The sequence below is a fragment of the Cannabis sativa genome, chromosome 5 (genome assembly GCF_029168945.1).
Source record: "Cannabis sativa cultivar Pink pepper isolate KNU-18-1 chromosome 5, ASM2916894v1, whole genome shotgun sequence".
In the NCBI taxonomy this organism is placed as follows: Eukaryota; Viridiplantae; Streptophyta; class Magnoliopsida; order Rosales; family Cannabaceae; genus Cannabis; species Cannabis sativa.
This window is the reverse complement of record NC_083605.1, coordinates 36,560,431-36,571,962: the sequence shown is the minus strand read 5'-3', so window position 1 is coordinate 36,571,962 and position 11,532 is coordinate 36,560,431. Positions and strand designations below refer to the sequence as shown.

General features: G+C 35.1%; 2 protein-coding genes across 2 annotated transcripts; both read right to left on the bottom strand.

The window, feature by feature from the left end:
• Window positions 1-778: 778 nt before the first annotated feature.
• Window positions 779-1,694, bottom strand: LOC133038580 (uncharacterized). The gene is made up of 2 exons (XM_061116731.1): window positions 1,579-1,694; window positions 779-1,486 (listed from the first exon to the last, which is right to left on the bottom strand). Exons 1-2 carry the CDS (start codon window positions 1,606-1,608, stop codon window positions 1,010-1,012), a joined length of 507 nt encoding a protein of 168 aa, XP_060972714.1. The 5' UTR covers window positions 1,609-1,694; the 3' UTR covers window positions 779-1,009.
• A 190-nt stretch (window positions 1,695-1,884) lies between these two features.
• LOC133038579 (uncharacterized) lies at window positions 1,885-3,906 on the bottom strand. Its single transcript, XM_061116730.1, has 2 exons — window positions 3,503-3,906; window positions 1,885-2,230 (listed from the first exon to the last, which is right to left on the bottom strand). The coding sequence occupies exons 1-2, from the start codon at window positions 3,638-3,640 to the stop codon at window positions 1,970-1,972; spliced, it is 399 nt and encodes a 132-aa protein (XP_060972713.1). The 5' UTR covers window positions 3,641-3,906; the 3' UTR covers window positions 1,885-1,969.
• Window positions 3,907-11,532: the final 7,626 nt, after the last annotated feature.

The window sequence follows — 11,532 nt, the reverse complement described above, 5'->3', positions numbered from 1 at the left end:
TCATACCAACAGAAAGTGAAGTCCCAACAGCTAGACATGAACTGACTACAGAAATGCAAAATTGGGAAGACATGTGCCACGAACTAGACACAGTCGACGAGAGAAGAGAAAGGGCATCTATAAGAATGGCAGCCTACCAACAGTGTCTAGCAAAGCATTACAACAAGAATGCCCGTACTCGGTCATTCAAGGTGGGAGACTGGGTGCTTCGTCGAGTTTTTCAAAACACCAAGGAAGCGGGAGCAGGTAAGCTAGCCCCAACATGGGAAGGGCCCTACCTGATCACTAAGGTAGTCGGCAATGGAGCTTACAAAATCCAAACGGACAAAGGACGAGACATCAACAACAGTTGGAATGCTATTCACCTAAAGCAGTATCAAACTTAAACCCCAAACTATTGTTCTGTTCTCTTTGCATTTGTTTTCTTTATCGGTCTTACGAGACCCACTCTTCTCAACGCACTATTGCTAACAAATATTCATGCAGGGAGACAGAACTACATTTGGGCTTGATCCCTGGAAAGGGTATGTAGGCAGCTCTACGGAGTGCAGCCCCCTATCATAACCATTTTTTTTTTCATTTTAGGATAATGCGTCATTCAAGCTATTTGACATACAACATCCATTTGATAGTTTCATTTGACAACCCACCGAACGAAAATAAATTCAAGAGAATATTCTACTGAAGTAGAAGCACAACGCATACAACAAACCACATAGTCCAAACATCATTCTGAACTACTAAGTCTAAATCTAACTCAGGTGACCTACATTTAGACTAAGGGGAAAATAGGGTACCAGACCCATACAAGTCAGCCAAACCAGTTACTACAACAAATACATAGCGCATACAACAAACATCATTCCAAAATACTAAGTCTAAGTCAAATTTGGCTGACCTACATTTAGACTAAGGGGAAAATGGGGCACCAGACCCATGCAAGTCAGCCAACCAGACAAAAGTTCATATTACAACATTAAAAACATAAAACACTTGACATATAGTTAACTCAAGAAAGATGTGAGTCATCCACCGGGAGATCGTTCGTAGTCATCTCTTCAAACGAGTTAGCCAGTTGGCTAGTTCGAGCGTCTTCCTCGGCCCTCATCCGCAGCAATTCTTCATAGTCAGCAATGTACTGGGGTATGTCCCAAGACTCGGCCTTGTTGTCTCGATACTCCATCGCCATCTTTCCACGACACTGGATCTCAGCCTCCAGTCCAATTTTGACTAACCGACCTTCCAACATGTCCACACGAGCTTGGGCAGTAGCAAGATCAGCCATGGCAGACTTCAAACGATTAGAATCTTGCTCCTTAGCATCAAGTTGAGTTCGTAACTCTTCTCTGACACGGTCAAGCTCTTTCTTGCAGCTCTTTAGCTCCTTAATCTCCCCGCGCAAAGTATCACGCTCAGTCCTCATGTCCTTCATTTGCTCCTTCATGTTCTTAATCTTATCCAAGGCGTACATAAGTCCTTGCATACCCTGTCATGCAATATAAAGTACCATAATAGTCAGACACAATAATATCGCGAGTTTGTCCACACATAAATTGTAACATGGGAATGCATGCATACCTGAAAGGAGCGAGAGATGGACAACTCCATGGAAGCTATTTCTCCGATGTTCTCAAAACGAGCTCGATCCTCTGGAAATAATAGCTTACTGGCCTCACCAAGGTGTAGGCCAAACTCAGAATGTGTACCGCCGAAGATGGAAAAGAAAGATCAACCGTATTACTCAACCAATCGGTCGACTCGACCGAGACGGCCTCTTGTTATTCTTCTTCCGAGCCCTCGCAAGGACAAGAAGGAGCAAGCGGTAGTAACGACCTCCTTCTCAACACTAGGAGTCGTCCTAGTCTTCGTTTGCGTGAGCGTTAACGTTCCATAGCACCGTCACCAGCCAGAGGAAGAGTGAAAGAAGATTGGGCCATGAATCGATCTGCAAAATCTCGTCCGTCTGATGTCAATTCAGGTAGAAATAAAGGTTCGCATCCCAAAATCTCCAAACTTCTTTGGAGTATAGTAACTTGAGACTTAGCACGATTCTTAGGATGAGATATACCTTCGGGTTGACGGGGAACGTGATCCCACAAAGTGCTGTCTCGAAGAGAAGAATCAGACAATAGAACGTTCCAATAGCGCTCCTCCTCCGCAATTCGAAGAACTTGATCAACTCTCCCTGGCGCCTGCCCACACACCCAACTAAATGGAAGGCCAATCCTACCTACAAAGAAGACAAATCAACCAGTTAGGCATGCATCAATAAACCATAACAAATAAGGGCGTAATTCAACACCAAAACTATGACACTCACTAGCAGGAGACCACGAATGGGGAATCCCACGATCAACCGATAATCCTAGAGCATCAAAAGGAACAAAGAAAAATCCTCCTTCCATCGCTTAGCTTCTTTAATGCCAAGAATCAAATGGTCACTACCGTTTCTAACGGTAAGTTGGTACCTACCTTTATCATGTGGATGCTCTTTCAAGTAGACGTACAAGACTTCAGCAACCGTAAATGTAATGTTATGCCTTTCGGTCAACACTTCTATGGCCATAAGAACACGCCAAGCATTTGGCATTAGCTGACTGGGAGAGATACCATGATAGGAGCATAGTTCAGACATCAATCTAGGGAGAGGAAATGCGAAACCATACTTAAATGGAAGCTTGTACAAACATGTCCAACCCGTATCTTCCAAATACCCCGTTCCCCGCTAGCCGAGCATACAAACTAATGTGTATGGGAATATTATAACGACGACGAATTTTCGGCAAGTCATTCAAGGTTATTACCGACCTAGGATTAACACCCGAAAGTATATCGCCCGACTCGGCATCACTCCTGTGGCGATCGCATCTACTCCAACCCCAGACGCATAGCAATAGACATCTGTATCCTCACACCCGTCATCCAACACATAACCTACCACCCCAGTAGGAATATTCGAAGGATCATCAGACGAACTGGTCGTCTTATTAGACGAAGTGGCACAACTACCATGGTTGCTCATAGACATAGCAAAAAACCCACCTAGAACAAAGATACTGGACTAAGAGCGAGTTCACCAAAAATATAATCATATACAAAGCAAAACACCTACAGACAGAATAAAAAGATCTGTATATATACATATATCAAAGCTCAAGTGGCAAAAAAAAAAATAACTAGACATAAAAATGGACGCCATAATAATGCTCACCAACTGGACATACGTGTTCTAAATAGACCACCAGTTATGGTCATTTAATTAACTAAAGGAAGACAATATTCCAGCTAGCCGTATTACCATTATTCAAATCACACTTACTACTATGTAAAGACAAACAGTAAAAATGTAGATTTTTACTACCCATGAAGATCAAACACAAACACAAATATACAACAAGTAAAATATATTTACTCATCTACATCACAAAAATAAATATGAACATGTACAAGAACATGAAGAACATAACAAGAATATTCAAGGGAGAAGGTTTAGAAAACTTACCTCTTGAAAGCCTCCTTCTAAAACTCCAAGTCTCACTTCACCAAGAGCTCCAACAAATGTGAGCAAGAGTGAAAGTAACTCTCTATATTTATAACCAAAGAGGAGCATTGGATGAGTGACAAGTGTCTCCCATCCCATCTGATCATCACATAAAAAATATATATATTGGAGTATATACGGACATCACAAATATTACTCATATATGCATATGTCTATCTCCCTTGTAAACTGTAGAGGTATCATCAAATAAGACGGACAAGTTGTCTACTCATCTGTGAAATAGACATATGATACACAAGAGTAATATATCATGGAGATAGACATGATAATAATCTACTACAATGATAATATAGGTTTGGTACTTTTCAGTGGACAAGTATGCAATAAGGAGTACTATATACATATGCCTATCTCACAAAGCTGTCAATCTATCAATCTCGTAAAACAAGAACCATCAATATATGTTAGAACATATATATATTACCATTAATATATGTCACCGCATGTCAATCTTGACATCTCACAAAGCTATAACCATCAATATATGTCAGTACATATATATGTATATTACTATCAATATATGTCAGCACATATATATATTACCATCAATATATGTCAACACATTTCTATCTCATAAAGCTATGAATTGGCTATCTCACATTGGTATTAATAAGTACCAGTTAGGCGTGTATCAAAAGAGCTCGTGGGTACCGCTGATCCTCACTTAATGTCCATCTCCTCACAACACTTAATCTATGTCTGTCTACTCCCTTCTACTATTTATATATATGTCTACCTCCTCCCATTATCTACATACATGCCTATATATTATGTCCGTCTACCCCCTTCTATTATTTATATATATGTCTACCTCCTCCCATTATCTACATACATGCCTATATATTATGTCCGTCTACCTCCTTCCATTATTTATATACACGTCTATCTCCTCCCATTATCTACATACATGCCTATATATTATGTCTGTCTACCTCCTTCCATTATTTATATACATGTCTTTCTCCTCCCACTATCTACATACATGCCTATATATTATGTCTGTCTACCTCCTTCCATTATTTATATACATGTCTTTCTCCTCCCATTATCTACATACATGCCTATATATTATGTCTGTCTACCTCCTTCCATAATTTATATATATGTCTATCTCCTCCCATTATCTACATACATGCCTATATATTATGTCTGTCTACCTCCTCTCATTCATATATATATATATATATCCATCTCCCTACAATATATATGCATATAAATGTCTATTTACTTACACCTCATACACATGTACGTCTATCTACTCTCATCTCATATTTTGAGATAGACAGCCAAATATTTTTTATTTGACCCAACAAGACGACTTGGTCTAGTTAAGAATCTCTTTGAAGAACTAATTGATCACACAAAAATTATTGGCCAAGGTAGCCACATACACGCATGCGACAAGGACTACCCAACCACCATGCTCGAACCGTTCAGACTATTTTCTTGTCTCAAACAGCAAGACAAGCGTACAACGCTTACTTAGACAAAACTCTTGGCCAACACCTAATTCGGTATTAATAACTCTCCAGCTAAAATAAATTCTAGCTAGAGAGTGAGGGACAAACTGTAGAGGTAAAAATTTGCTTAATATTTATGATATTTTTGAGAAGTCCAATATGCAAGTCAGACGAGCCCATCAATAATGGATCCAACAATATTGGGCCCAATAAGACAGTCAGACGGACTCGCTAGGCCTTGAAATAGACTAACGAGTGAGCCTATGGGCCACAAGCCGGATCGTCCCGCAACCGGGTTTGAGCCCGGCCAGTCAGCCAAACGGGTGAAATCAAGTTAATATGGAACCAGTCAAGAAGACGGTTACTACTCCCTAATAATTAGGGAAGTAACCAATTTGAACGAGTCCAACGGGTGACGTGGACAGAGGGCAACAGCACTGAGAACACACGATAAAAGGAACCATACGATAGACGCTGGAGAGAACACATTCGATACTCACACTACTCACTGACTCAAGCGGCCGTTTTTTCTAAGCTTTTCTCTTAAGCCTCACCATCGGAGTTACTCTTTTAGTCCGTCTGTCCGCTTGTCCACTCATCCGTCCGGCTACCATTTATATTACATTTATTTTCCATTATTATAATTTTTTACTATAATCGTACTGACTTGAGCGTCGGAGTCCCTTTGGCTGACACCCCACCGGTGCTCCCAATTGAACTTTTGTCTCTCTCTTTGTTCTTGACAGGTTGCTGGTGCCCAAATTCCGTATTGTAGATTTCACCCTCTACATTATCTAATTCATAAAGTCTGAGATTATTATGTGTCAAGTACTTTTATTTATACTATCCTATTAATTGCTTTTGATACAATAATGATGTTTTTCTTATAAACAGTAGTAAAATGCCTTATAAGAATTTGATTTTTTTAAGATTCAATTGTCATGACTTGATCTGTGATACTAAAATTATCAAAACAACTTGATTTAATGTATACTTGCCTTACAAAAATAAATGTATGTAAATTTGTAATCAGTGTTGCTGAGTTGAAGTGTAGCCAGGAGCAAGATTCAAGACTTGAGACTGAGAAGGAAGATACAGAATATCAACCCATGTTCAATATTAAGAAGGATGACATGAAAAAATTGCCTTTTGATTTACCAACAAATCTTCATAGATAATCAATGCTTCTTTTTTGTTGCATTTAGGGTAATCATTTTATCATGGCACCAAATGTTTTTGCTCTGCAGCTTGTATGTTTTTCTACTAGCCTTATCTTATATAAGACTCAAGATATGAAGTTTACTTATTTTTCATGTTCATATTAGGGTAGATTTTTATTTGATTTTTTTTTTTTTGCTAAGTTGTGACTTGTATGCAGTTTTTCTCTCCCCCAACTCTTAGTACCCGAGGCAAGTCTTCTCTATAGTCGCTATTTGAATCTCAATGAGTTCTTTGTAGAAGATATTCTTTGGGTCGATGATGCTGAAGCTCTACACAATGCAACAAGCCACATTGAAGGATGTAAAGTTGTTGGTATTGATTATGAATGGAAACCGAATTATGTAAAAGGCAGCGAACCCAACAAGGTAACTATGTCAATTTTGTGCAATTCATGTTGTATCTCTTATTGCCTTTTGATTTACCAACAAATCTTCATAGATAATCAATGCTTCTTTTTGTTGCATTTAGGGAAATTATTTTATCTTTATATTCTACGTTTTGTATAGCCAAAGTGAGGACCAAGTAAAACAACCCTATTGTTCCTATGTTTTTGTTCATATAATAAACTATTTTTCTTTATCTTATTTCAGGTTTCTATTATGCAAATTGCTTCTTATTTCAGGTCTTGCAAAAGAAAATTAAAACCCAACTATTAAGAGTATCCTTATTTTTCTTTTTTACAACTTTTACATGTGTTATCTTCACCTATCAACAATTTAATTTACAGATTAAATTTTAGTATTTTTTTTATTCAACTCAAATTTAAATTCTGTATGCTTTATTTTTTGAACATTGATTTTTGGTTTAGTTTTGGATTAACTTAAGATCAAATTGCAATTAGATTATCAAAATTTTTTAAACTTTCATATATTGTATTTAATATTTACTTTTAATTATTAACAACATTATTTACATTAATTGAATATACATATTAATGATCTCAATTACAATAATTAATAATATTTTTTTAATTATTTATTGTATTATTTTTAAATAAAACAAGACACACCTAACATAAAACTTATAAACAAGGCACGTAGCATTCTACTAGTATATATATATATATATATATATATATATCTAATTTTGAAGTTTGTAAAAAAAAATAACTACTGCCACTTTTTTTACATTTTATTTGTGGACATTCAAAAAAACTAGTTTTTGTTGTCAAGAAGTTAAACAATAATATTTCCAATTTTTATTATTATGAGATCATTTATATTTTTCATTATGGATTGTTTGGGTCAAAAGTTATTGTTATTATTTTTCTGATCTCTTGATCTTCTTTTTTCTTTTTTTGGAGTTTTGCGGTCAATTTTGTATAAAATTTTGCTGCCTTGATTCTCTTGATTTCAAATTAAAGTATTTTATTGTATGATAAAATGTCTAACTAATTTATTTTTGTAGGTTAATTATATTATGTTGATTTATTGATAAATGGATGTATGTAATTGGTCAAAAGTTTGTTTATTATTGTCTTGTTCAGTTTAATTCTTAGACAATGATGTAGATACTACTAAACAAAACAAGTACGTGATTTTCATTTACTTACTTTATTTTTTCCTTTGGATATAGAGTAAATTAACAATGACCTCTATATATGGTACTCTTCTAGGTTAAGCATGTGGAAATTGCAGTGCAATAATGACAGATTGTGATATGAAATTATGTGATGAGCTTCTTGCATTCTTGATAAGGAAAGTCACATATATTTATACAATATTTGTGTACTTATTTTTTCTCAATGCTTAATGATAGTTTTGGTGGGACTTTTATCATGATCATTTTTGTTTTGACTATTCAATTTGGTGTGATGTTTCTATTACAGTTGAAGAATTATGGTGCAGGAAATGGTTCATGAGTTCAAAAAATATTCAGAGAAAGGCTCAATAGACATACTAAATTAATTGAATTTTTTTACCGAAACATTTTCTAAGCATGTTAGAACGACTATTTGAATGTAAAAATAAAAATTGAACAAATCAGCATATTTTATCACTTGTTAAATAAAATTGAATATATATGACTAAGAATACGTGCAATGCGCACGTAACTTTCGCCTAGTATGATATAAGTGTATGAATAAGAAAATATAAGATATTTATGTCACACATATTTTTATAATATATGGGGTAAATATGCATAAGTACTAAAAGTTTTAAGTTTGTAAGCGGCATAAACTTAATATTTATTTTTAGCGGTATAAGTACCTAAAGTTTGTAAAACTATAATTTTTCTCTGATTTTGTCGCATGCGACTCTGTTATTATTTTAAATAGGGCACACATAAGACCCGAATTCGAAATCATTGGGTCTAAATAGAAACATATAGTATCAGTTACTTCGAAATATTTTTTTTAATAAATTCAAAACGAAATCTGTACTTACGAAACTAGAAGAAAATTACAGTTTTAGAAAAATTGGGTATCTATGTCGCTAAAAATAAATATTGAGTTTATGCTGCTTGCAAACTTAAACTTTTGGGTACTTATGCCGCTATTAACCCTATATTATACTTATATTATATTATTAATCAAAAATAATATTTTATTTAATTACATGGTTATAATAAGAATTTAAAAATTGACCTAAATTAGATTTTGAGTAAGATTGATAAATCTTAGCTATATTCAAAATTAATTAGTCTATTATTTTAATTAAATAAATAATTAACTTAAAACTGAGAGCTTATATAAAAAAAAATAAATGAACAAATATAGAATGTAGTTACATGTCTATTTAAAGAAAATAAGATTTGGGTCGGGTTGAGTACTTAGTGATATGTAAATCAAAAATTCAAAAGTTAAAGCCATTTATTCAGTTGTGTTTCCCATGTAAGAAAAATTCTAAATTTTTATATATTTATTTAATCATTTTAGAAATATATTTTGAGTGGCTAATTAATATAATGTAAAATAAATTCCAATATTAATTTGTACTACACTAGATTTCATGGTCGAGGTTGCATGTATTCATAATACCACATAGCGTAGATAATTCTTGATCGAACTAATCCTCATCATCATGCTCATCCTCCTTCTGGTCAACATGATTCAACACTTGATCATCATTATCATCACCATGCTCTTCTTCCTCCTTCTCATGATCATGATGAAGCACTTGATCATTATTACTTGTGGACGAAGATGGTGGCTGATGTACTTCAGGATCAACCTGACTGGGGAGAGAGGCGGTAACAGGTCTTCTGTTAAGTACTTGTTCCCATGCGTGAGCAATACGTAGATCAAGCAAACCGTTGTTAGGGATCATGATCCTGTTATCCACGGTCAAGGTTATAGAGACATCACGACGGTGACGAGAGCGGTGTATGTGAAGGAGAATACTGATGAGGGTGAGGGGCAACGAGACCATGGTGACCATGGTGTCGAAGCTTACCGCCATCTTTAACTGGGACATGTTAGGAAGGTTGGGGTTGCTCCAGTACATGTTAACCAAGGGGAAGGGGATCAGTTCGCCTGAAAACATGGAGGTAATGAGTGTGTTGATGGAAGGTGAGGTCTCTTGGAATAGGTGATCAATTTGGTGTTGGAATCGGTGAGTGGAGTTGTATGAGATGAAGGTGTCGCTGTGATCGGTATCTGAATAGTACATTTGGATCACTTTCAACTCCACCTTCATTAATGGTGATGGTGATGGATTATTTTCTTCAAAACCACTATTAAATTTTGCGTAAATAAAAACTTGAGAGAATGGTTGATTATCCATATTTACTACGTGTGTGTTATCTCTCGTAATATAGGTTTCTTAAATATTCGTTCTTAATTAGTGTATCCCTACCTATATATATATAGGGCAGATGATAGAATAATATTAATTCTAATTTCATTAGGAATATGATTATTCCAATTGATCCATATTATAATCGGAATATGTTTTATTAAAAAAAAAAAGATATTATTTATTATATAAAATATAATTTTCAAACTTTTTTTAATGAGGTTGAGTAATTATCATATTAATTCCTAACCAAATTAGAATTATATATGAGCAATTTAATAATCTATATATTCGTATAGATAAATAATCTTTATAATTAAGTACTCACACTACCCACCCATAGCTAGTCATAGCAGTTCTCGATCGGACGTAGGTACGTATAAGACTATAATCAATTAAAGTATGGGTACTAAACTAAACTCTAAAGTTTTGGTATACATGGAAATAACTGTGGAGGCAGACCCAGATGTGTATGATTATAATGATGATTTACTCACGATAGAGTTCAACACCATCCAGAAGTACCATTACCATAATAATCATCACACTGTCGTTAACCACAATTCCACTGTCCATTTTGTATACCCCATAGATGAATTATATGAATCAACAGAGGAGTCATTACTGGCACTAGTTTGCAAAATGTTCTCAACTGTGGAAATCCCATTCACCTTGGATAACATGTATTTTAAAAAACAAGATCAGCGCTGTCGACCCATGATAAAACGTGTTTGGTTTGACAAGATGGCGAGGATGGTCTCTGAGTCCATCAACAGTGTGGTTCAGACCAAGTTGAAGTACGGTGATGGACAGAGTCTCACTCTACGACTGGCTGTGGAGAAACTTGTCCATATCCCTAAGCTTCGTTTGGAAAATAAAAATCATGATCATCAGCAACATTTATTGGTTCAGAGCTCTTATTTGGAGCAACTCCACCGACGTATAAAGATGCTGAGTTCTATGAACAATGTTGGCGATGATCATAATAATGATGTCGTTGCTACTGTTGCGGATGATGTTGATACTAATGACGATGATTTGTTTAATAACGAGTTAAAGACTTTTGCTGGAATCGACCTTGGCTTTCTAGAAGACTAATCATGATTTCTTCTTTATTTATTAAAACAACTTGGAAACTAATGGGGTTGTATTTTAATATCTACATCAGGGTTGCCAAAGATGAATATTTCATAGAGATTTTGAGGCCTCTAACATACTACTCACCCAAGATTACGAGGCTCAGGTACTTTCATTTCATTATCTCACCCATTCAAATCCAATCCAATGCGAAACCCTCTAAGTAAATTCATTTGTTTTTTTAAATTGATTTTGTTGTTGTATAGTAATAATTAATGCAGATTTTTTATTTTGGACTTCTAAATGTCTTACTGGAAAAATAGACTCACCATATTGTTTTCCCAATTGAAGGCACATTCGGGTTTGCAAACACTTTTTATTACTACCCTTTCTTTCTTCAATTAATTTGTTTTGTTCTATAAATTATTTAGTTTATGGATTTGTTCTTTTTTCAAATGGTTTTAAATATTTGGCA

Coding starts and splice junctions, on each gene's coding strand:
- LOC133038580 (XM_061116731.1), bottom strand. CDS start 1,608: ATGGAGTTGTCCATCTCTCGCTCCTTTCAG. Junction 1,487..1,578: donor CCATCTCTCGCTCCTTTCAG/GTATGCATGCAT, acceptor ATTGCATGACAG/GGTATGCAAGGACTTATGTA.
- LOC133038579 (XM_061116730.1), bottom strand. CDS start 3,640: ATGGGATGGGAGACACTTGTCACTCATCCAATGCTCCTCTTTGGTTAT. Junction 2,231..3,502: donor TAGAAGGAGGCTTTCAAGAG/GTAAGTTTTCTA, acceptor TCTTCTTTGTAG/GTAGGATTGGCCTTCCATTT.